The sequence below is a fragment of the Carettochelys insculpta genome, chromosome 13 (assembly GCF_033958435.1).
Source record: "Carettochelys insculpta isolate YL-2023 chromosome 13, ASM3395843v1, whole genome shotgun sequence".
Lineage (NCBI taxonomy): Eukaryota > Metazoa > Chordata > Testudines > Carettochelyidae > Carettochelys > Carettochelys insculpta.
Window position 1 is genome coordinate 45,009,584 of NC_134149.1, and position 25,051 is coordinate 45,034,634.

Sequence of the window (25,051 nt, forward strand, 5' to 3'; positions counted from 1 at the left end):
ACACACTTGAGGTCTCCAGGACCTCTGAAAGTGTCCAGGGATGGGGAAGAGGAAGCCCGGGTGTCGCCTGGTGGGTCCCACCCACACACTGGGATGGGCTGAGGCGTGGGGCTGGGTGTTCTGAGAGATGCTGGCTGGGGCAGCCCCCAGTGGGAGGGGCAGGAAGCCATAAGGTGTATTGGACCCACTGCCCCACTGGGGCAAAGGGCCGGGGGACACTCGGCAGGCTGTGCTCATCCTGGTACCGCCCGCCCCAAAGGAGACCCTGTTGCCATCCCTCTTCAGCCCCGCCCCATGCCCCACCACTGGCTAGGCCTGTGGAGCAGGCTTAGAACAGGAGTGGGCAGCTTGGCTGGGCTCAGGGACCAACCTGTGCCATGGAAATGTAGCCATGTATGTGCCCAGTCCCTGTGTTCCAGCCTCTCGGGACACAGAGCCCATCTCACCTGTCACTAGCCCCAAACCCCTCCACTCTGGGGGGCTCCAGTCTCCCTGTGCCCCCCCAGGAGGACCCTGCTCCATGAGCCAGTGGAGCTGCCGGGAGGCCAGCCAGAGCTGTTGTGGGGCCTGGGGTGCCAATGGGCCCTGGGCATGGTGGGCACCAAGGCTCCGGAGAGGTGACCTCATGCCAAGGCAGCTGGCCCCAGGGTAACCCCAGCACGTGCGAGAGTGTGCTCCAGTTCTGCCATTCCTGGGGAGTCATCCCACCTGCTCCTGCCAGGGCTGATGGCTGACGTCACGCAGCAGATGTCTCCTGTGCCCAGCAGGCTGGCGGAGTAGGCGGCCGAGGCAGGTGCCTTTAAATATCACGGCTGCTGACGGCTCCAGTAAATATTAGCAGCCAGGGCAGGCAAAGAGGGGGTTTTCCTGCCTTGCAGCACGGCTGGGAGAGGCCGGTCTCCTGCCTGTTGGGAAACCAAGGCACCGTTATACCATTACACCAATCATCTACATCTCCCGAGAGGAGATCCCGGCAGCAAGGACAGGGCAGAGATGCAGCTCCCTGTGGCTGGCAGAGCCCTGTGCGCTCACTGCAGATGTGGGGGGCCCAGTCTGCTCCCCAGCCAAGCCTTGATCCCCGCCTGCCCTGGGGGAGCTGCTGGAGGTGTGGCTGGATTCACCTGGGGAGCTGAAAGCAGGGTCTGGCTCAAAGGGGACATCCTGAGCATGTCCCCTGTCCTTGCACAGCCTGGCCCACCAGCCCAGCGCGAGCTCTCTACTGACCGGTGGCAATGGGATGTCTCCTGTGTCATGCCTGTCACTGCGAAGAGGAGCCAAGGCTGAGCTGAGGCACATAGAAAGGGGGCTCTGGTGAGGCTGCTGGCCTCGCAGGCCCTAGTGCCCCTCCAGCTCCCAGCCTCCCACCAGCACAGAGCGCACTGGGGTCCGACGCTGCCAGCCTGGCCAAGTAGCCCTGAGTGGAATAGCAGGAGCCTGGCTCTGTGGGGTGATTGTGAGACTCTCTTGAGAGGCCCAAGACTGTGAGCTGGTCTCCCCCTCTGCACTGCTGGAGGTTAGCTGCATGTCAGGCCCCTGCCAGGCCTGGCTGGCTGCCTCCCAGCAAACTCCTGGAGACTCTGCCAGGTTTACCAGTGCCAGCCCCATCCCTGGATGCTCCCATGGCCTCTGCACGGCCTGGGGAGTCCAGCTGAGGGCGTGCACGGTACCAAAGCAGTGGGGAGGTGTTGGTGTTCCTTAAGGAGAGTGGAGAATGGGGGGACAGAAAACAAAGGGGAACACACCGGTCACCTTCCCCGAAGAGCAGCCACCTGCTTACAAACCCTCCTACCCGCAGCACCAGGACAGCGTCATACCAGCTCTCTCCCCAAGGGGGCAGCAGCCTCCCAGGACACGGGTGAGGACAAGGTGGGTGAGGGCACCATGCCAGGCTGTGCCCAGGGCAACCCAGAGCTAGTGACCTGAGCAGGGCTGGGAAATCAGCCCCTCTCCCCTGCCCCACCCACGCCTCTTCCCCCTCTTTACAGGGGCCACTTTCCAATAAAGGGGGATTAAAATAAAGGCACTGGGCTGCTTACTCAGCAGCCGTCTGCCCAGTGGGTCCCCAGCGCGCTCCAGGCCAGCCCTGCACAGTGCAGGCCCAGCTCAGAGAGCACAGGGGTGGTGACCCCGAGCTCCTGCAGCCTCAGGGCCTGAGCAGAGACGGCCACCCTGGGGCCAGGCTGTCACTTGCTGGGCGTGCGAGAGCACACGAGGTTGCCTCTCCTGGGGTGGATGGGCAGATGGGAATTCGCAGAGCCGTGGGCGTTATTTCCTGCAGATGCAAAGTCTTGCTCAGTCCAGCCCGAGGGTCCTGCCCCCATTGCTGGTCTCTGAGCTCCAAAGGGCATCTGAACAGCCCAGCAGGTGGACTGAGGTGCTTGGCTCTGAATCCAGGTAGCCAGGACTGACCCATGGGTGTGGGGTGTACGTGGCACGGGGTGTGTATGGGGATCTGTGAACTTACATAGATTGGGCAGCACGCCAGGGCTCTCCTACTCATTCCACCTGCACCCTCACGCCCCCAGAGCAGGGAAGGCCCTCAGTCTGGCCTATGCTCACCTCAGGGGCACTTCCATTTGCTGGTGCTTTTCTCCGGCTGTGCCCCCAGGCAGCGCCTCTGATGAGCAGGGCAGGGGCTAATGCTCACAAGTATCAATTTTACCCTAATGCTCCAGTAACAGGCCTGTGCCATTTCTAGGCTTTCTTTTGCTCCTGTTTTTTTGAACCCTTTGCTCCCGTAGCCTGGGCAGCCCTGGACTTTCCCCTGATAACTGCAGCTTTCCTTATCACCTTTCTGTGCTTCCTGCTCAGGCACACCCCTTGTAGGGAGGTCTGGGGCAGGATCCCCCATTTGGTGCATCCAGTTTGGGTTAGAAAATTGTGTATAATTTTAGACAGGTTTTGCTGCTGGGCCTGAGACCTCCAGCCCGTCTGCCAGCCGAGAGGGGCCCAGGACAACCCGATTTGCCTCACCACACATGGCTGAGCCGTGCCCTAAAGAGTCCTCTCCTCTGACTGGAGCTGGGGGTCGGTCTGACCAGGTGGAGCCAGGGCCCAGTGCTCCACAAAGCAGGCCCTTGCCCCAGGCAGGGGCTCCCCCACCCCCCAGCATGTTCTGCTCCTGGCACTGGGGGCGCGGCCAGGATCCCTTGGACTTTCCTTACCCGTTCCCCGAAGCCTTTGTGTCTGCGCGCTCCTAGGGATGCCCGGCTGAGCATGGCCCTGGGGAGCGCTGCCAGCGCCGCCCTTCCCGCAGTGCCTGGGCCCCAGGAGGCAGCCGCCTGCTGAGTTCTGCGCACTCCCCCCACCCCAGCGCCCAGGCAGTGCCCGGCAGCTCTCCCTGCCCTCCGGCGGGGGGCCTGGCGGGGACTCCCGCTTGCAGCCCCGTTCTCCCTCCCCTGGGGGCCTGTCCCGTGTGACTCCCGCGCGAACTCCCCATCTGCGCCTCTCGGGGCGCGCTGCGCTGCGGTCCCCTCCCCGGCCTGCGCAGGGGCCGTGCCCGCGGCCGCCAGCGCCGGAGCCTGGCACGGGGGCACCCCGGGCCGGCCGCTGCCCCGGCGCAGCAATGCGCACAGCCGAGCCGAGCCGAGCCGCGCCGCGCCGCGGGCGGGGGAGCTGCCCGCCAAGCAGAGGCGAGCGGGGCTTGCCCCGGGCCCGTCCTTCCCCCGCCGGGCGCCGGGCCAGCGGGACTCCCGGAGGGAGGGAGGGATCTCGGCCCGCAGGCGCCTTCGCCAATCAGCGGCCCGGGCGGAGGAGCCGCTCCCGCGGCGGGGCTGGGCCGGGCTGGGCCGGGCCGGGCCGAGCCGAGCCGGGCGCCGCGTTCTCCGTGCGCGGCGCTCGGCCATGGCCGCGGAGCAGTGCCGCTCGCCCGTGGGGCTGGACCGCTGCGGCTGCTGCCTGGACCTGGCCAACCGCAGCGGCCTGGCGGGGCAGGAGGGCGCCGGGGGGCAGAACAACAACCCGGGCAGCCCCACGGCGCTGAGCAACTTCCGGCAGCTGCGGGCGCAGCTGGCGGGCGAGAACCTGAACGCGGACAAGCTGCGGCGCATCATGCGGCAGGACTCGCTGGAGCCGGTGGTGCGGGACCCCTGCTACCTGCGCAACCAGGGCATCTGCAACCGCAGCATCGACCAGACCCTGCTCTCCATCCTGCTGCTCTTCCACAGGTGGGCCGGGCCGCGGGAGGCTGGTTCCGAGCCGGGCGGGGGGGGGGGTCCTGGCTCCCGGCTCCGGGCCGGGCGGGGCGCACAGCTGCTCCGGTCCCACCGAGGCAGCTGTGCGGCCCAGCGGGGAAAGGCGCCCCTCGCTCCTGCGCCGTCTCCGCTGGGCCCAGGGGCGGGGAGCGGGGTCAGGCGCCCCCCTGCTTGTGGCTGCTCCGGGGGCCAGTTCTGTGGAAACCCCCTTCGGGGGCACGGCCGGGCGGGGCTGCGAGTGGCGGATCGGGCCCGGGGCGAGCTCACTCCCCGCCCTGAGCGGTGCCGCGGGATCCCGGGGACTGTCCGGGCTCGCTCCCACGCCCCGGCCGCCTGGGAGCCCCGGAGTCCAGCCTGCGGGCGCCTGTCCGGGCACCTCTCCGGCCCCCTGCGCGCGGAGCGGGGCTGGCTGGGGAAGGCGCTCTGCCTGCTCAGCCCGGTGCTCCGGCCGCCCTCGGCGGGCAGGTCCCTGCGCGAGCGGGGTCGGCCCCGGGGGACCTCTCCGGCCGCGCCGCCCCTCGGAGCCGGCTGTGGGCAGAGGGGAGCCGCACACGTGCCGCCAGGGGGGTCGTTCCCTGCCCGCGGCCGGGCCGGACTCCGCATCCCGCAGGGCTCCGGCTCCGAGGCACGGGCAGGGCCTGGTTCAAGTCCCAGCTGGGGGCAGAGCTGTTGCATCGCTCCCGGGTCTCACCGCACGCGGGGAGCGGGCCCGGCTGCCTGCGGGGGGGACAGGTGGGTGCTCCCTGGTGCCCAGCCGGCGCCGCGGAGTCACAGCTCCGGGGGACCTCGGGAGGCGCTGGGGTGCAGCCGCGGCTCAGAGCTGGCCACGCGGCGCAGACCGGCCCCGGCAGGTGCGTGTCTAACCTGCTCCCGCGCTTGGCCGCCCTGCCAGGCGCCTGGTCCTAACGTCCAGCCCGGCCCCGGCTGCAGCTTAGCGCCCTGCTGCGGCCTGGCCTGGCCTGTGCTGTGCGCAGGGGCCGGGGCAGGGTCTGCCCCTCTCCTCCGTGTGACCGGTCAGGGTGGCTTTGGGTCCGCTCCGGGGGCGGGGGGGGGCTGCGCCCTGCACCCGGGCCTCTGGCAGCGCCGCCACCTCGCTGCTGCACGCGCATTCCCACGTGGTCGCTGCCCGCCACCTGCACGAACCCATGCGTAGGCGTGCAACGCGCAGTGTGCAAACCCGCGTGCCAGCTCGTGTCGCCACAGGCAGGTGCACGTGTCACTCCGCGCACACACGAGTGCGCACAGGCCTGCGCGTCTGCGTGTCTCCGCCCCAGCGCGGCGCGCACGGGGCTGCCCGGCACCAGGCGGGATGCGTGTTCAGAGCCCCCCGCCCTGGGGTTCCTCTTCCTGGGGCGCTGTGCTGGCTGGCTTCCCCCGCAGCTCTCCTGCCCTCCCCGCCTCTGGCCTTCCTCCCGGGGCCCTGACCCCGCGGGGCTGAGCGGCTGGGTTTGCTCCTGTGTCAGGCACAGATGGTGGAGGAGGCGTTGCCGGGTGCACTGCCCCTCTGAGCAGACCGGGCTTTCCCCGGCTGCCGCTTACGTGCCCTGCGTCGCTTGAGACAAGGGGGCGCCCTGGGCACTCCCCCGGGCTGCACCAGGACGAGGGATGCCCGCGCGGAGCTGAGGCTGGGTGCCTGGCGCTTTGCCCTTGGTACCCGACCCTGCACGGGGGTGCAGCCCCTTTATGGCTGCCTGCTCCAGCCTGAAGTTTCCTCTCCTGGTGAAGGAGCCCAGCGGCCGGAGCAGGAGCGACCGACAGGGCTGCCTTGTGGGTGCTCGCCAATGCTGTGCTGATCCACTGCCCTGGGAGGGTGACCCCCGAGGAACCTTTGACTACAGTCCCAAGCAGCACTGGGTGGGCCTCTGGCCCAGGGGAACAGGGAGTGAGTCCCAGCCCAGAGTGGCGCAGGAAGGTCTGCCAGCAGCAGAGCATCCAGAACCAGGTCTGTGAACACACAGCCCCTGCCCTGGGGTAAGCGCTGGCAGGAGGCCGGCATGGGGTGGCGTCGCTGCGGGCTCAGGAGGCCGGTGAAGAGGAGCGGAGGGGTCTGAGCAGCGGAGCTGGATCCAGGTGGCGTGGTAGGGGGCAGCTGGGGCTGGAGAGAGCCCCTGCGCTGTGTACCCAGTGGGGCAAGTCAGTTCTAACGTATCTGGTTCCCCACCCACGCTCAGAAGACCCCATAGTATGGGGCTCCCGAGCCAGGGCTCACTGAGGGTCCTGATTCTCTCAGAGCTGCTGCAGGGCCCAGCTCTTGGCCGTGCCCTGGAGCTATGAACACTGCCCAGTGGAGTGGGGTTGCCTGCTGACACCAGGGGCTAAAGCTGCAGAGGGACCTGAGGCTGGGCCTAGGGAAGCCTGTCAGAGTGCTGTGCTGGCTGCCAAGATCAGAGGTGGAGGACAGGCTGCAGGGAGGTGGGGGAGTCAGGAGCTCTAACAGGGCTTTGACACCTCTGAGCGAGGCTGCGGCTAAGACAGAACCATTGGCCCTTAGCCCAGTGGGCCCGTGCAGTGGCCAGCCCTGGGCCAGAGGGGCCTTTGCAGCACCCTCTGCAGTCTCCCTAGGACTGAACCTCCAGCGTCCCCTGGCCTGGGCTGGCAGGCACCGGGGGGGGCCACACCACTTGCTCCCCTCCCTGTTCTGCGGCCTGGGTTCCCCTGACTGGCAGGCCGGGTGGCCGGCTGGGGGGCAGACGTGGGGGGACAGGCTGCGGGGCCCAGAGCGCTCAGTGCAGGGAGCAGCCGCAAGCCCTGCCCACTTGCCGGGGTGGGGTAACAACGTGGGGTCCCCTGGAGCTGGCTGTGTCCCCCCGCAGTGCGTGGCTGTGAGGGGCTTCTGGCCATAGGCCAACCCCCACCCCCCTAGGAGGAGAGGAGTGTCCAGGGGCGGTCGTGACCTGGGACCCTGCAAAGGCCCTTGTCTCCCAGCCCAGCCTGGCATTGTCCTGTGCCAGCGTCAGCTGCTACCCCACCCCCCAACCTGGGCAAGGGAACTAGGGATCTGCAGCAGCTCCCCCGGGGAACCCCACTGGCCCCTGCATGGTGGTGGCCACTTATATTCCTGCTGATCTTTTCCAGCCATGTGCGGCTGTGCACCGTCGACCTAACTGCGGTGCTCTGCTCATCCGCCGTGCTGCTCTGCAAGCGCCCCGTTTACAGGGCAGGCTGGTAGCATCTAGGGCCCTTGCACTGTGTGGCCCCCTGTAGAGGCCAGCGCCAGGCGTGACACCAGTGGGCACAGCGGCACCGGCACCAACAGGGCCGGCAAACTGCAGCTGGGTTAATGATTGCCCTGTGCACAACAGCCAGGGGTGAGAGGCTGCTGTAAAGCTTGTATTGGCCCAGCTCGTGGGAGGAGCTGTGAGCAAGCCCTGCTGGTAAGTCGCTCTGTCTGCTTCTGCCACTCCTCTGGAGCCCGACTGTGAGCGCCCCGTGCCAGTAACTCACTCATCACCACCCCACCCACGCAGCGCAGCCAAGGTCACCCAGGGAGCCAGGCGTGGTCACCTTGCACAGCGCCAGCGCCCCAGCTGCCAGGACAGCTTGCCGTCAGGTGACAGCCCGCGATGGGTTCTTCACCTTGACTGTGGCTGGTTGCTGTGTGGGAGAGGTGGGTGAGCACACCCAGGGTGTGGGCCCAGCACCCGGAGGAAATGCGCTGACCTGAACTGACAGGTGGAAGGATAGGCCCCATTTTGCTGCCTTTCTGTGCCGATGCCCTGTGGTTGGAAGGTTGGCCTTGGGGCCAAAACACTGCGCTGCCATTCCAGTGCCCCAGGTGCAATGCCGGGCTCTGCCACTGACTTCCCTGTGACCTTTGGCAAGTCACTTTCCCCTTGTGCTGAGCTCCCCATATGTCAGACATGCCAAGAACCTGCTTGCCCTGTTGTCAGCTGCTGGGGGCTGTCAGTGGTGTCTGCAGAGAGCTTGGTCATACAGCCCCAGGGCTGCAGAAATGTCCGGAGGCTGGTGCTACTCTGCGAGGTGTTAGTTACTGAGAGCTTGGGGGGTCCCCCAGGTGAAGAAGCCGAGACCTGGGTGGGAGATGGGTCTATGCTCTGAATTTTGGGCAGTTCATCCCCAGCACTGGGCTCTCACTAATGGGGTGGCAGCCTGAGGCTGATACATAGGGTCTGGAGGCCCCAGGCTCACACTCATCTTTGCTGCTCGCCTGCTGTGTGGCTGAGTCACAGCCTCTGCCATGTGGGCATCCCAGAGTGAGGCTGCTTTGAGATACGGGGAGGGCCCCAGGTGCGTGTGTTGGTGGGGCATCGTTCTGCTCGGGTTACAGATGAGGAAACGGAGCCGTAGAGAGGAAGTGAGTACAGAGCATGGGGCAGGCAGTTGGGTTTCGTTAACACCAGCGACAGGAATCCCAGAGCCAAGCGGCTGCCATTTGCCCAGGGCTGTGGTCTCCGCGGCGACTCCCCACAGCTGCCAGGGTCCTGGAACGCGGGGACCAGAGCTTTGCTAGGACTTGAGCCCCCAGACAGCCGCACGCTCAGGAAATGCGGAGTGCACCGTGCGCCGTGGCAGAGCTCCTCTCTTCTGCCAATCTAGCTGGAGCCCAGAGCCTGCCAGAGGAAACAGCCCCGCCAGCTGTCTGAATGTGCCAGAGAGGCTGTGGGCTAATTCTCCACTGCGGGAGCGCAGTGCCCATGGGCACCAGGTGTGCCACAGTGCTTCCCACCTGCCTTCAGGCGGTGCAGAACCCATCTAGGCCCCCGGCACTTGGGAACTGGTATTTCCCATTTCCATCCCAGTAGGGTCCTGCGGGTGCCCACACAGGGCCGTGCTGGCACAGGCAGGGCAGAGGCCTGCTGGGGAGCGTGCACAGTGGCTGAATTCCCGCCCTGGGCCTTTCTGCGCTAGTCTCAGGCTGTTTGCTGGGCTTGATGGAAATGGCTTTGGGATGCAAATCTGGCTGGCAGAGCCTCTGCCCGTCCGGGGGGTGAAAGGAGAGCTGCCCCTCCCCCAGCTTTGCAGGGCTCAGGCAGATTCGCATACAGTCCAGCACAGGTCAGTTTGCTTTCATGCTGCTGATAGTTTCCTGGCGGAAAGGGCTGGGCAGCTCCACTCTTGGCTGCACTGTCACAGCCAGCGCGGGCATGAGATACTGGAACTCTCTTGCTTTAATTGTTCCTTGGCTGTGCTGTCCCTTGGCAAGTCGAGGTGGACAGGCTACAGCCAGGCACCGTGCAGCACCTCCAGGTCCTGGGGAGGTGCCATAGGACTGCCTGGGTTCCCCCTGCTCCAGCTCTGACTTGCAACCTCCATGCCACCCTCGCTCGGCTGGTGCCCGTCAGCCCTGCCTTGCGCACGCTTATACAGCCCGGCTTGCGACCCTCCGTCCTGACTGTCTGCATCTGCTGATCCTACAGTGCAGGGCTGCCCTGTGGAGTAGTGCTGTCCTCTGTGCCAACTCCCCACGCCCCGCAGCCGCCCCCGCAGAGGTTGTGGCACTGCCGGGATGTGCACAAAGCGGCCGGGTAAACTCAGACTGGTGGGACGGTGGCTGTCAGCACTTGCAGAGGCACCAGCCATGCTACCTGCTGCTAACAGCGCCTGGTTTCAGTTGGGCAGGGCAGGTGAGTCCCCCAGCCCCACCACTTCCACCCCCGGCTGCAGCCACCACGTGTCGGAGCCCTGAGGGCCCCCTCCATGAACCAAGGAGCTTCAGCCCGGCCACACAGCGCCCAGTTGCTGGCCTGCCCCAGATCTGGGCAAAGCCCCTCCCCACACGTGGGGGCTGTGCCCCCTCTTCCTGAAGCTCCCCGGGCTGCTGTTCCAGGCTGGGCCAAGCCTCCGGCTCATCTGCCCCTGAAGGCCACTCCCGGAACTGGCCAAGCCACTGCCCCACCCCTGAGCTCCAGCACCCAGCTGAGCCCTCTCGCTCCTGCTGTATCCTGCCTCTCTCCCGCTCCTGGTAAGAGGGTCTGTGGTGAGCCGCGGGGGCTCCTGGGGGAGGGCAGTGCAGTGGAGGCCTCACTGGTGGGTCGCAGGGAGGGCCCAGGTGCCCCACAGTGAGTCAGTGGCAGCTCCCCTCCTGGGCCTGTTACACTTGCCTCCCATGGTTTGGGTGCTGCTCCCCCAGGCCCTGCTGTGTGTTGGAACAGCGCTGCAATTGCTGGGGCTCGTGTGAGAGCGTCGTAGCAGGGTGTGCAAAACCCACGGCATCGCCTCCGCCTCGCCAGGGCTCTCGTGGCGGGCAGTGGGCTCAGGGCGGATATTTCCCCAGGAGGGCGGTGACGCACTGGAATGGGTTACGTGGGGATGTGGTGGAATCTCCACCCCCAGAGGTGTGTACAGCCGGACTTGATGCAGCCCTGGCTGGGATGATGGAGTTGGGGTTGGTCCTGCTTTGGGAAGGAGGCTGCACTCGATGACCTCCTGAGGTCCCGTCCGACTGTCATCTTCGATAAGTGTCCGACGGTAACAGAACCTATTGGTACATCCTCTCCGCTGATGTTGAGCCCCATGGGGAAGGCACTGCAAGTCACTGCCCCTTATGGAGAGGAAACTGAGGCAGCGGGTGGGTGAAGAGGCACGTTCAAGGTTGCACAGCAGGGCAAGGTGGAGCTGGGAGCAGAGCTTGGTAACACCAAATGCCAGCGCTGGGCCTGGAAAGCTTCTGTTGGGATGCTGCAGTGGGGACATGGCAGCCTGTCCCCCGCCCCACATGCAGCTGGGCCAGCATCTGGGGGATTCGGAGCTGTGCCGTCACCGAGTCTAGGGTGGGGGTAGTGCCAGCAGCAAGTGAGCTGTGCAGCAACGGGGCAGGGTGTGGCTACAGCTGGATCGGGTGTGCTGGGGAGTGGGAAAGGGGCCCCCTGGTCCGGGGGAAGTGGCTGTGACAGGCAGCGAGCTCACAACCAAGAGGCCGTGTGTTAGTCCCACTTCTCACCCGTGACAGTGGCTGCTGCCATTCCCAGCGCTGCCGGTCCCGGGCCCCAGCCTCGCTGGCAACAGGGAGAGGGAGTGTGCCCTGGAAGGCAGCAGGTGCTGGGTGAGCCAGGACAGCTCATCTCTCTGGCTCCCCGGGGACCCTGCGCTTGCTTGGTTTGGCCTGCGTTGGAGGCAGTCCCTGCGTGGCGGAGCTGGGGTGAGGACTAGGACCAGAGGGGCCTTCTGGGGCCAGGCAGTGGCTCGGAGTGTAGGGGGAAGGTCACCGGGACAGGCACAGACTGTGCCGGTGCTGACTCCCACCTGGGGGGGCAGGAAGGTCCCAGAGGGCAGCTCTTTGTCTCTGCCCTCTGGGGATCCCCCCAGCGCGTGCCCTGGGAACGCCGTGGTTGCTGTGGGGGGAGCTGGGGCGAGTGGCTGCCTGGCTCTGGGAATAACAAAGGGCTGTTTTGAGTGGGAGCAAGGCAGGGGAGGGAGACGGAGGGACAGCCAGGCTGGTAAATGTCAGGGCCTGGCCGGGGAGCCAGCAGGGTGGGCGGTGTGCTCCCTGCCAGGCCCAGGGAGAGAAGTGGGGCATCAGGCAGGGGCTCGGGAGACTTGGGATTGATTTTTGGCTGCGCGCTGGACTCCCTGGCTCGCCCTGAGCCCATCACCCACGCCACACTGGGCCTCAGTCCTGTCTGTGCTTCCCATGGCCGCCCTGGCCAGCTCCTGCCCTGCCCTGCCGCACTGCCCTGCACAGCTCCTTCCAGGGGCCAGGACTGGCGTGCCTGGGGACCCGGCTGGGAGTGGCCCTCACTTCCCGTTGACTAGTGGCAGTGCATGAGCCCTCCCCCAGCAGTGCTCACACCTACCCCTGCGGGTGGGGGCCTGTTCTCAGGACAGGGCAGTCTGTAGGCCTGGGGCCCAGGCTGCTCCGGCAGGGTGCAGGAGATCAGAACGCCATGGCAGACCCTGGGCCACGAGGAACCCCTCCACGTTCACTGGGCTCCCCTCACCACTCAGCAGCCAGGTGCTCGTGGGCATGAGGCCTCCTCTGCGCTCTCCGAAACGCCCAGGAACTTGGCTGAAAGCTCCAGCCCCTGCGGGGACCAGCTGCGGGAGCAACGCGCCTGAGGGTGCATTGAGCCTTTGGCTTGCCAGTGCGTGCGCGACTGGTGCGTACATGCCCGTCTGTTTGCACACGCAGGGGGAGTCCGTGCAGGGCAGGGCCATGGGACCTGTTCTCAGTGCCCCTTTGCTAGTTCTGTGCACGTGGGAGTGTGGCTTGGACCCTCAGCCAGGAGAGGAACAGCCGTGCAGAGGGAAGGCAGCTCGTGGGGTGTGATGGGGCAGCTCGGGGGGGGCTGGTCACATGATGTTGTTTTAAGGGTGTGGACTCTGCCTGCTCCTGACCCACTGATAACTCTGTCGAGTCGGGTTCGGGTGGGTCGCCTGCCCGGCCCTCTGCCCTGCTCTGGGGAACTCACTGTGAACCAGCAAATGCCTGGGATCAGGGACAGCGGGGCTGGGACCTGGCAGGGCTTCTCCCCCAGCAATATGCAGAGGGTTGGTGCCGCCTGCTCCCAGCTCTGCCGTCAGACACCTGCTTGCGCGCGTATCGGGGTGCCTGCCCCGGGAATGGGGGAAGGGTGCATGCAGGAGTGAGTGTGATGGGGATGGGTGTGCAGGGCACGTGTGTGTAGTTGTGGTGAAGCTCATGCACAGGTGGTGTTCCGCCCTGGGCGTAGTAGGTAGGACAGGCCCCAGGAGAACAGGCAGCTGGGGAGACTCTGGAGGGCAAAGGAGCCCTTTGCCTTTCTGAGCGTGTTCTGGGCTGGAGCCTGCCCAACATTTAGTCGCTATTCCCGACAAGCTGCAAATCTGTCAGTTCCCTTGTTCGCAAGCCCAGCGCCCAGGAGTGGCTGCGGCTGCGCAGCAAGAGAGCCAATCCCTCTGGGGCCTGCGGCTCCCCGGCTCGCCTGTCGCTGGAGCAGCGAGCGTGGCCTTCTGGAGCAAGCCCTCCTCTGGCCGCATCACGCTTTACACTGCCTGGGAGCTGTCTGGGTGGCCCCCACCCCGCAGCTGTGGGCAGGCCCTGAGCCGCATACCTCGCAGGACACAGCGTGGGCACACCCGTGTTGTGAAAAGGCTGCCCGCTGGCCCGGGTCCGTTTGTGCCGCTGGCACGCTGCAGGGCGTGGAGGAGTTTGTCATTCTCCTGCTCTATAAATACGTGCCAGGGGATGGACCAGGGTGGGGCCGAACAGGGGAATGACTCCACTGGCAGCTGCCCTGAGCTGAATGCTCAACCTGAGGAGGGTCCAGCATTTGGCTTCTTTGGGGGTCCCCCAGCTCTCTGGCGCGGCCGCCTGCGCCTGGCCGTGGCTGTCTGGCGGGAGCTGGTGTGTGGTTCCCTGCTGCTTTCCAGGCTAAGCGCAGAGGTCTCCTGGCGATGCTGGCAGCAGGGGAAGCTGTGCCACAGGTCGCTCAGACACTGGGGCCACCGTCGTTAAACCCATTGGTCCAGCGACCCGGCAGCCAGCGCGCTCGGCCTGGTGCCCCAGAGCTGGTGAGGGATAGAGCTGGGCCCCTCTTAACCCAGGAGCTTGAGCAAAGACCCCCATGTGCAGCAGGGCCTGACTCCAGCGGAGGACAGCAATCCACACGCCAGGGCAGCCCCTTCCGCACCCCAGCTGACCGTCGAGGGGAAGAAATGGGCCCTGCTGGGTAATGCTGAGCAACCGGCCCCCAGCTGTCCCTATGCACCAGCGGGTACCAGCCCCTGGCTCTCTGCCAAGCCTGGGGCTTCCCAAGTGAGGCTGCAGGGCTGCAGACGCCAGCCAGCATGCAGCTTATTGTCTTTGTGGTGTTATTGTTGGTAAATGTCAGGCCAGGAAGGGTTTTAACTCCCTGCCTGGCTTCAGAATACCCAGGATTCCTTGCAAAGGCCAAGCGGGGTATTAATAACCGGCTCCACTTGCTGCACGCAAAGGGGAAGTTTTGTGAGTGTCCTTGGCTGGCCTCGGGCGGGAAACGCGGCCGAACAGGCCCGGGCAATGGCCTGGGGCTCTGGGAACGCAGCACGGTGCGGCCACCGTTCCTTGCCAAGCCTGGGGCAGAGCCTCCAGAGGCTCAGCCCGGTGGAGCCCTCAGGAGGGAAGGGCATCCTGGAGCACGTGGGGCCAGGCTGGTGCTGCCTGCAGTGGGTAGCTGCCATATTGAGCAAGACTCTGGCCACTGAGGCACCGCCGGGGACCTGCAGTGTCGCTCCATGGGGGGACCACCACTGGGCCTCTGAGGTGCCTCCACCCTCATTTGTCTCCGCTCCTCGGCTCTCCCGGCACAGAGGGGTGCAGGCCATGCTGGATGACTCATCCGCGGCTGGCAGCAGCCCAGGGAGAAGCCAGCCAGACATTACACAACAGGACGACTTGTTAACAGCACCCGGCTGGAGATACACCGCTCTGCAGCCACATGCCCAGCCTTCGCACCTGCCCTGGCCACCTGCCGCCACCAGGCTCCATGGCACACCGCTGCACGCCTGGGAGAGCCGCCGGCTCCGGGATTAGCCCGTTCAGCTGCAGGCGTCTGACAGCGAGAGCGGTGGGCACTGGCAGGGAGGCCATTCCCGGCTGTCCCTGGCTAGCATGCTTGCTGTTGTGGGGAAGTGAAACACATTTGCTCCCCGGCCAACATCCTGGTCTGCATGCCTGTCTGCTAGCTCCAGAGCCTGCTGCTGGGCAGAGGGGCAGCTCCTAGCGAGAGGCCCAGGCTGGGTGTGGGGAGCCACACGGGAATAATGGAGAAAGGGGGAAGCTGCATGGATGGGGCACTTGGGCTGGAGCAGTAAGGGGGAGGAGCTGCAAGGGGCTGGATTAGCAGGGGCTGGGGGTTGGGCGTGAGGGGCAGCAGCAGAGCTGAGGTGCAGGGCACCAGGGGTCAGGAGTGGGGGCACCGGCAGAGCTGTGGGGGGCAGGGCTCAGCGGGTCAGGAGTGGCCTTGCCTCCAGAGCTGCGTGGGGTGGGAGCAGTGAATCTCAGTTCCTGGCTCTCTCTTGGCACTGGCATCTTCCTGGCCGCTCTCCGCCCGGTACGTAACACGCTGCCCTTCCATTACCGGTGCTGAGTGCAGCTCCTAGCGCAACTCGCCTGCTGGTTCCTCCCAGGCCCTGCACAGACGGCTTCTCCCAGTGCGCCCCTCCTCCTGCGGCCATGGGGCCGGCCTGGAGCCTGGGCGGGAGCAGCGCAGACGGAGCTGGGCATTTGGGATCTGCTGTGCTTAGCACCAAGGGCGGGATTTGCTCCTAACCCGCCCCTGCCCCCTGGGTCCCTCCGTGCCGGGTGGGGGTCGGACCAGCCCCACCTGACAGCCCCCACTTAGTGCTCATAGAGGGGGACTCCACCCCAGGCAGGCCCTGTGCAGGACAGTCACTCTCATGTGTGCTCCCGCGTCCCCAGGAGCAAACCCCTTGGAGCCTAAGAAGGTTGCTTTCCGTGGCCCCTGGGCTGCAGTGAGCTCAGGCCCCGGGGACAGGGCTCACCTGGCTCTTGAACCCCATTTTAGCTGGACTTGTGCTCCCCCCATGGTGCTGTTACTTGCATAAGGCCCAGCCCCAGTGGGTCGAGGCCAGTGGGGATGGAACCTGCACTGGGAAAGGCCTGACGCTGTGGGTGGCAGAGCCCAGCCCCTCCCTGGCCTTGTTACTTGTCCCTGATGACCCGGTGGCTGCTCTCTGTAACAGCGACCTTCCAAAGCAGCCATTCTGGGCCAAGAGCGAGCTGCTCGGAGCAGCAGAGAGGGCTCTGGAGAGGGCCAGCCCAGGACGCTAGGGCACTGGGGCAGGCAGCAAGGGGGTCAGCGCGTGCGGAACTGAGAGGTCCTGGCCGTGGGACCATGGGGCGGACCATGGCTGGGGGATGGGGCGTGCCCCAGGCTGCTCTGGGACCGTCAGCCAGCACTGCAGGGTGCGGGAGCCTGAGCAGGGCTTGCTGGCAGAACATGGGTGCTCCCCTCACTCACTGCCTTAGCCCCCAGGCCGACCTGCTGAGCCGCCCTGGCTCAGGGAGCCTTTCCCACCGCCCCGGGCTCTGTCCCGCTTTGCCCCTCTGGCCAGCATCCAGCCCTTCTGGCAGCAGGTCACTGGTCTGTCTGAGTCTGAGCCCCAGGGTGGGACCAACTCGGTTCAGAGCCCGGGGTTTGCAGCGTTCAGGCCTGGGGTCCTGCCGTGGAATTAGAGACCCAGGCAAAGGGGTATGAGGTGATTGGAATAACGGAGACTTGGTGGGGTGACAGATAACTGGAGCACGGTCATGGACGGTGTAGACTGCTCAGGAGGGGCAGGCAGGGGAGAAAAGGAAGGGCAGTCTGACTGCTCGGAGCTGCGGTATGCAGAGGGAGAAAAGCCAGTTGAGAGTCTTTGAGTTAAGCTTAGAGGCGGAAACAACGGGGATGATGTTGTGGTTGGCGTTTGCTACAGGCCACCAGATCAGGTAGGTGAGGATTTCTTCAGACAACTAGGAGAAGCTTCCAAATCACAGACCCTGGTTCTCATGGGAGACTTTAATCACCCAGACACTTGTTGGGAGACCAACACAGCAGCACACAGACAGACAATCCAGGAAGCTTCTGGAGACTGTTGGGGATAACTCCCTGGTGCAAGTGCTAAAGGCACAGACCAGGGGCCATGCGCAGCTTGACCTGCTGCTCACAAACAGGGAAGAACTAGTGGGCAAAATACAAGTTGGGTGGCCACCTGGGCTGCAGCGACCATGAGAGCTGATGGGCAGGATCCCCAGGGAGGGTAATATGAAGGGGAAAGGAGTTCCGGAGGAGTGTCAGTATTTTAAAGAAGTCTGATTGAAGGCACTGGAACTAACCATCCTGATGCGCAGTAAGGAAAGCAAATACGGTGGGCAACCAGCTTCCCTTACCAGGGAAATCCTTGGTGAACTCAAACTCAGAAAGGATGAGTATGAGAAGTGGAAACTTGGGCAAATGAGTAAGGAGGAGAATAAATCTATGGCTGGAGAATGACGGGGAGTAATCATGGAAGCGAAAACACAATGGGAATTGCAGCTAGAAAGGAATGTGAAGGGCGACAAGAAGGGTTTCTACAGGCATGTTAACAATACGAGGGTGATCAGGGAGGGTGTGGGGCCATTTCTTGGGTGAGGGAGGTAACCTGGTGGCAGGTGATGTGAGAAACGCTGAAGCACTCAATGTTTTTTTGCCTCAGTTTTCACAGACAAGGTCAGCTCCCCGACTATAGCAATAGGCAATGCAGTATGGGAAGGAGGTGGGCAGCCCTCAGAGGGGAAAGAATGGGTTAAGAGCTATTTAGAAAAGCTGGATGCCCATCAATCAATGGGTCCAGATTTAATGCATCCAGGGGTCCTGAGTGAATTGGCAGATGTCGTCATTGCAGAGCCTTTGGCTATTGTCTTTGAAAACTCATGGAGATCGGGAGAGGTCCTGAATGACTGGAGAAAGGCAAGTGTAGAAGGAAAGGAGAATCCAGGGAACTATAGACCAATCAGACTTACCTCAGTCCCCAGAAAAATCATGGAGGGGATCCTCAAGGAATCTATTTTGGAGCACTTGGAAGAGGGGAAAGTGATCAAGAGTAGTCAACGTGGGTTCACCAAGGGCAAGTCGTTCCTGATCAATCTGATTAGCTTCTATGGTGAGGTAGCTGGCTCTGTGAACATGGGGAAGTCATTGGATGTGACATGCCTTGACTTCAGCAAAGCTTTTGATACAGGCTCCCACAACATCCTTGCCCATAAGTTAAGGAAGCGTGGACTGGATAGATGGGCTGTAAGGTGGATAGAAAGCTGGCTTGATGGCCAGGCCCAAGGGATATTGGTCAATGGCTCAATATCTGCATGGGAGTCAGTTTCAAGTGGAGCGCCCCAGGGATCAGCTCTAGGGCCCATATTGTTCAACATCTTTATTAACGACCTGGATGAGAGGGTGGATTGCACCCTCAGCAAATTTGAGGATGACACTAAGCTAGCGGGAGAGGTAGATACATTGGAGGGTAGGGATAGGGTCCAGAGTGACCTAGACAAATTGGAGGACTGGGCCAAAAGAAATCTGATGTGGTCCAACAAGGGGAAGTGCAGAGTCCTGCACCTGGGGTGGAAGAATCCCAAGCACTGTTGCAGGCTGGGGACCAACTGGCTCAGCAGCAGTGCAGCAGAAAAGGACCTGGGGATTGCAGTGGACGAGAGGCTGGAGATCAGTCAGCAGGGTGCCCTTGTAACCAAGAAGGCTAACGGCATATTGGGGTGAAGTCGGAGAAGCATTTCCAGCAGATCTGGAGAAGCTGTTATTCCCCTCTACTCGGCGCTGGTCAGGCCACTTCTGGAGTATTGTGTCCAGTTCTGGGCCCCCCAGTACAGAAAGGATGTGGACGTATTGGAGCAGGCTCAGCAGAGGGTAACGAAAATGATGAAGGGGCGGGAGCACATGACCTATGAGGAGAGGCTGAGAGATTTGAGCTTATTTAGTTTGCAGAAGAGAAGACTGAGGGGGATTTGATAGCAGCCTTCAACTTCCTGAAGGGGGCTCTAAAGAGGATGGGGAGAGGCTGTTCTCAGCGGTGTCAGACAGCAGAACAAGGAGCAATGGTCTGAAGTTACAGAGCAGGAGGTGTAGGTTGGATATGAGGAAAAACTACTTCCCCAGGAGGGAGGTGAAGCACTGGAATGCGTTGCCTAGAGAGGTGGTGGAATCTCCATCCCTAGAGGTATTTAAGTCCCCGCTTGACAAAGCCCTGGCTGGGATGATTTAGTTGGGGTTGGTCCTGCTTTAGGCAGGGGGCTGGACTCGATGACCTCCTGAGGTCCCCCCCAGCCCTGGGATTCTAGGATTCTCTGGTGTGGGGCCCAGGGTTCTGCCACAGGCTCCTCTGCCGCCTGGGCCATCAGCCTGATGCTAGGGCCTCCGGAGGTTTCAGTAGGAGCCAGGGCCTAGCTAGGGAAGGGCCTTGCCATCCCCCGCCCCCGTCCCATCTGCATGCCGGGGACAAACCCTCTGCCATGGGGCCCAGCAGCCTCCCCCGTGGGAGACCCGCAGTCCTGGGCCAGCTCTGGCATAGCAGGCGGGGGCCTGTTGCTGTGGGAGCCCAGCCGATACAGGCATGAAAGGGCTGTGTGCTGGCAGGCCATTAACATGCACCGCAGGCCCGTCCGTCCCCACCAGTACAAGGTGTCATGGGGGAGGGAGGGCACCCTAGTCACAGCCCCACGGGCAGGGAAGGAGCCTGGCAGGGAGGGCGCTGCAGCTGGCACAGCCGGCCCCACGCCCTCTGGAGCCCCACCCCTGTGGGGCAGTGGGGACCCCCCTCCCGGCAGGGTGCAGGGGCTGCTGGGGCTGCGGCGAGAGCAAAGCCGGAGCTCTGGGCAGGCCCTGTCCTGTGCGCACAGGCCAGAAACCCAGAACTGGGAGTACGGCCAAGTGCTTTATCAAAGGAAGCAGCTGGAGAGGGGAGCCTGCCAGCTGCCTCGCTCCCCTCCCCGCTGCTCACACTCAGCAGGTTGGAGGAGCTCGGGGCTGCGGCTGGTGCCAGCCCCTTGCTGATCGGCCCGTTAGCTGGAGCACGGCTGCCAGGCCGGCAGCCCCTTCCCCCCGCCCTGCCAGGGACAGAGGTGCCTCTGTTCTGCCAGGCGGGCAGGGCCCAGGATTCTCTCCAGGGAGACCCCAGCCTCTGGCTGCGCCCTCCTGCTTCAGGCTCATTTCTCCCCCGCAGGCCCGATCCAAGAGCGCTGAGAGCCCCTGAGCTGGATGGGTTTGCTGGGCCCTGGGCTGCAGCTGCTTCCTCGACGCCGTCCGAGACAGGGGAGGGTGATTGCAATTGGTTTGGGGAATCCCCTGAGGCATCACAGTCATGTCTCGGGGCCCGTCTCTCCAGGGCTCCTGTCCTGGCCCCACCGCCGCTCCCCCCAGGAGCGCTGGGGCCTGGGGGACTCAGAGCCCCCAGCTCTGCCCCTTTCAGTCTGCCCGAGCTCCGGCCTGCTCCCCGCTGGCGGCAGCAGAGTGACACTCCCTGGGGGAGCCCCTCCTGCTGGGGTTTGCAGAGCCCAGCCGCTGGGCTGCCAGGGCCTGTGGAGCAGTGGGTATGGAGGCAGCTGGCCCACAGGTGAGGCCAGGTCTGGACTACGGTGAAAAAATCAATCCCACTCCATGAATTGTGCCACTGCAGTCGACACACCGGGAATCGATTGTTCCTGCCGTCCCCACAGCGAGAGAAACTCTCCCCTTGCGCCTCCCCTGGGAGGAGTACGGGGGTCAGCGGCAGAACCCTCGCTGGGCACCTACATCGACCCCGGGAGAGCAACCGCCCCCGCAGCGTTCGTCCCATAAGTGCAGCTGCGCCCCCAGCCTGGGGCTTCCCAGTGCCCCTTGCGTCTCGCTGGCGGCTGCGGCCCCAGGCTCCCTGCCGGGGGTTGTGTGCATGTGGGTGGCTGGAGGGGATGTGCAGATCCCACACCTGGAGCCCGTTAGAAGTGTGGCCCTCGATGCCTTGTGGTAAGAGAGCCGTGCCCCGGCTAGCCCACGCAGCTGGGCGGTGTGGGGCATTGGCACAGAGCGGCTGCAGCGCAGCTAGAGGCTTCCCCTCGCCGGGGCCCTCAGCTGGAATGCCCAGGGCTGGGCTCGGCTCCCACCTGGGGCAGGGGCAAGCACAGCCCTGGAGCTCCCCCTGGCTGGAGTTCTAGGGGTCAGGACCAGGCCCCGAACGTGGCAGAAACGGGAGGGACTCGGCTCTGGCGTGCAGCACAGCTGCAGCAGCGTCGAGCTGTCTCAGCGAGTGAAGCCCCTGCCGTCCCCCCAAAGGAGCAGCCTGGACCCCCTCCCCCTGTGCTGCCCCCCGGGGCACAGCTTGTACCCCCTCCCCCCGGCACGCAGGCCGCAGGGCAAGGGAGTAGCTGGTCCATCGCTGGCCGGGAAAGGGGCCATCTGCAGCAGCGGGACACGTTTAAGTGCAGACGAGCCCCCAGCCTCCCATGGGAACGGTCAGCGGGTTCGGAGCCGGGTTCTCTGCAGCCTCGTGTCCTGCCCCCAGCCGCTCGTGAGGAAGGCACCTGGTGCCCAGAGTTGGGCCGACATGGGAGAAGCGACCCCTGGCCAAGGTCCTCTGGCCCCCGTGGGTTTGGGGCAGCTGCTGTCCTCATGCCATAGGACCTGATCCCTCCCACGGCTCTTGCTGGAGGCTTCCGCAGAGGTGAGCAGGAGCCGGCATTGCGCTGGTGGCCATGGCTGGCTTGGCTGCTGCGCCAGTGCTGGTCCCCTCTGGTCCCTCCTGAGGAGCCATGACTGCCTGCTGAGCCCCAAGCAGGGCGAGTGCTCAGCAAACCATCCCTCCAGGACACACCACCCCAGTGTTGTCCCAGCATGCCCTGGGCCATGCGCCTGTGCACACAGCCCACGCCTGCACCGCAGGGTGTGTCCTGCTTGGCTGGGGTAGACACCTTGCTCTCCTTCATGCCAGCACCAAACCCGGGCCCTGCCCTGCTGGCGGCTGACAGGCCTGGCCCGGTGCAGGGTGCCGGTACTGTGTGGGGCTCCCCGATGCAGCCCGGGCCTTGGGGCATCGGGTGGCTGCAAACTGTGGGGTGAGGACTAGTGTTCGGGTGGGACTTCTTGGCCCTGGAGCAGTGAGCGGATCCCCCATTCGGACTCCCTGCCCTTCCAGGTCACGCGCCTGGGCCTCTGGGGGCTGCTCAGCCCCATCCCCTGAGCAGCTAGCTTGGGCTGCCCGGGTGCTTATTGCGGGGTGGGAGTCAGGCCTCCTGCGTTTCAGTTCGGTCTCTGCTGCTTCCTCAGTGCTGCCAGGGCAAGTTGTGGATTCAGCTCGGCTCCGCAGCCCCGTAACTCAGCCCCCGTGGCAGGGAGGCGGAGGTGTGATGTTTGCATGGGGGGGGGCAGGCGGCGAAAGCAGCTGGCAGACGGGGTGAGATGAGGCCAGGCTGGCAGGCAGACCCTGATCCATCCCATTCCACTGCTCTTCCTTGCACCCTCGCAGGTCACTCGGAGCACCCCTCCTTCCTGGGCTTCCATCCACTGCTAGCTCTTCTCCTTATCTGCCAGGCCTGCAGCCTCCTGTGGGCCTGGCAGGGCTCCAGCACATCCTGGGTGTGGCTGCAGTCTTCCTTCATTACTAGCTTGTAACACCATCATGCTCCCTGCCTGGCTCCTAGGGATCGGCAGCTGGGCTGAGCAGGGTGTCCTCAGTGGCCTGCTGGCCACAGACACACTTACAGGTGTCAGAACAAAAGGCAGTCAAGTAGCACTTTAAAGACTAGCAAAATGGTTTATTAGGTGAGCTTTCGTGGGACAGACCCACTTCTTCAGACCAGAACCAGACCAGAACCAGAAGAAGTGGGTCTGTCCCACGGAAGCTCACCTAATGAACTATTTCGCTGGTCTTTAAAGTGCTACTTGACTGCCTTTTGTTTTGATAGTGTATAGACTAGCACGGCTTCCTCTCGGTTACTTACAGGTGTGTTATGGTCCCTCAGAGCCCCCAGGTGGTCATGGGGTGGCCACTGCCCCGCTCTGGTGAGCCGCTGCCCAGAGAGCGGCTAAGGAGGTTCATTGGCCTGGTTTACAGCCCAGGCTGCTCGAGTGACAACGGAACCCTGCACCGGAGGGAGGCCTGAAGCCAGCACTTGTGGGTCCTACCTTGTGCCCTGCCCCTCCGGCTTCACTGCCACCTGCCCTCCACTGCCACCTCACGCTCTCCAGCCCCTCTGGCCAGCCAGGCTCTGGGCCGCAGGACTTCAGGCCGCTAGCGGAAGGGTGGGGAATTTTTCTTTGGTGGCTTCTCCGCTCCCCTCCTCCACCAGCCTTTCAGGCCAGAGATTTGCCTGGTTGAGCTGCCAGCACTCGCTGGCTTCACTTCTGTCCTTTATTGCTCTCCAGTGGCTCAGAGGAAATGCAATAAACGTTTCTCACGCCTCGGACCCTCCAGAGGCCCTTCCTGCCATTGAGCTGAGCCCTAGGAGGGGAACAAACCAGAGCTCCTGCCATGAAGTGCTTGGAAGGGCCTCCTGGCAGTGGGAGGGGGCCCTGCACAGTGCAGCTTTCGCCCTGTGGAAAGTCACTCCCCTCCTGCATGCCGCAGATCCTCTGGGTGAGGGGGGCCGGGGGGGGGGTGAGGCCCCTGAGCCCTGGGTCTTTTCCGGGGAGGGCTGAGAGGTGCTCCTGCGCATCATGCATTTGAGTGCGTGTCCGCATCCTCGTGTGTGTTGCTTGGCTGACTGCGGCCCGAGCAGGGCAGCTGCTCTGCAGACCCCTCTCAGGCCGGGCTCGTCAGGGAGGGGGCTTTTCTCTCCTGGCGAGCTGGCCCATCCGCGCCAGGCTTTCGTCCCCTTCCCTCGCGGCTGGCGCTACTGTTCCCAGAATAACTGCAAAGTGCGTGCCCCCCGCGTGCACAGAGCGCCTCAGCTGACAGATCCTGGCAGGCGTGACGCCGCAGCCGTGGGCGTGAGTGTGTGTTAGCTTCACAAGGCGTTTGCAAAGCCGCTTCTCGCTCCTCCGGCTGTCCTGCCTCGTCAGCTCTGTCGCCATGGCGCCTTGCGCCGGCAGCCTGCTGCTGGCCAGGCAGCACTCACTCCGCAGCTGCTCGCTTTGCTGGGAGAGGAAAGCAAAGGGTCCCCAGGACTGTGTGCCCCTTGCAGGGATCCCGGTGCCCAGGGAGCAGGAGATCTTTGCTGAGAAAGCTGCTGCCCTGGGGCGGGGGGAAGAGGGAGACAGATCCCCAGGCACACTGGCAGCGTGGGGCAGGCGTGGCCAGTGGTGTCACTAGAGCTGGGCCTCCAGGGGGCTTGTCCTAGCACATCGCGGACTGCTTGGGCCTGGTTTGGCTCCCCACCCAAAGCGTCATAGCTGTAGCCAGGGCACAGCTCAGGCGCTGCTGCTCCCACAGCCTGGCCTGGAGCTCCAGGAAAATCGCCATGAGCTGTAGGCAGTACAGGCGCTATGATACACGCTTGAACCATTCTGATTCCTTCTGGCTGAGATCAGGGACACATCCCAGTGCCGTCCCTGTCTCACGTATTTGCCTCTGGTGGAAAGAGGCAAGTTGGAAGTTTTTGCACCTGGGCACGTGCAGCCTGAGCCAGCCTCATAGGTACACAGGGCGCTTCTCAGGGTGCAGCACCTGGGATGTCTGTGGGGTGACCCCTGGCTTGGGGTGGGGAGTGCAAGTGAGCTGTTAAAGCAGAGTCCTGGGACACGGTCCCAGCTCTAGGAGGGAGTGGGGCAGGGCTGGAAGGCAGAGCTCTTGGCTTCTGTTTCTTGCTCCGCTGCTGATTTTGTGTGACCTCGAGGCAGTCATGCCCCCCTTCTGTGCCTCAGTTTCCCCATTGGTGACATGGGGCTACAGATCTCCCTTTGCAGTATTGTTTCTGCGATTGCACAGGGAGTCCCTGCTGGGGCCTGACGTCCGGCTGGGGGTGATGGGCTGGATCTGGGCAGAATGACTAAGGGGCTGCTCTGAGATGCAGGGAGCGGGATATGGTTGTTCTTGTAGTGGGATCTGCCTGGCTTTGTGGGCTGGGGAGGGTTCGAAGTCGCCTGAATGCTGTGAGATCAGCCTTGCTGCAATGACAGGCCCGTGCCACCCAGGGGAGCAGGCAGCCCGTCCCTGCTCATCACAGCCTCCGTGCCCTCCTCGGAGTCACCCCCTTCCCTCAGCCCGTGTGGTCAGAATGGAGAATGAGGGCTCCAGGGGGTTTGAGGCACAGGGTGTGTGGCCAGGTCTGTTCTCCGGGCATGGCCAGTGAGGTGGGGATGTGCCAGAGAGGGTGGGTCAGAGGGGCTGGGGTGTTGTGGGGTTGAACCCCTCCACATTATCCCAGCATGCCATGCTCCCCTGGCCCAGGCCAAAGCCAGACCCTCCGTTTAGCCCCTGCCCCTGAGCACAAGAACAGCCACGTCACACCAGAGCAGTGGTCCAGCCAGGCCTGGTCC

The 25,051-nt window shown here is 64.1% G+C and overlaps 1 protein-coding gene across 1 annotated transcript in view; it reads left to right on the forward strand.

The window, feature by feature from the left end:
* Positions 1–3,786: 3,786 nt before the first annotated feature.
* TSC22D3 (TSC22 domain family member 3) overlaps positions 3,787–25,051 on the forward strand; it is a 29,948-nt gene continuing 8,683 nt past the window's right edge. The window contains exon 1 of the mRNA XM_075007992.1: positions 3,787–4,166. Coding sequence (XP_074864093.1) covers positions 3,844–4,166 — 323 coding nt within the window. The 5' untranslated portion in view covers positions 3,787–3,843. The remainder of the gene's footprint in view (positions 4,167–25,051) is intronic.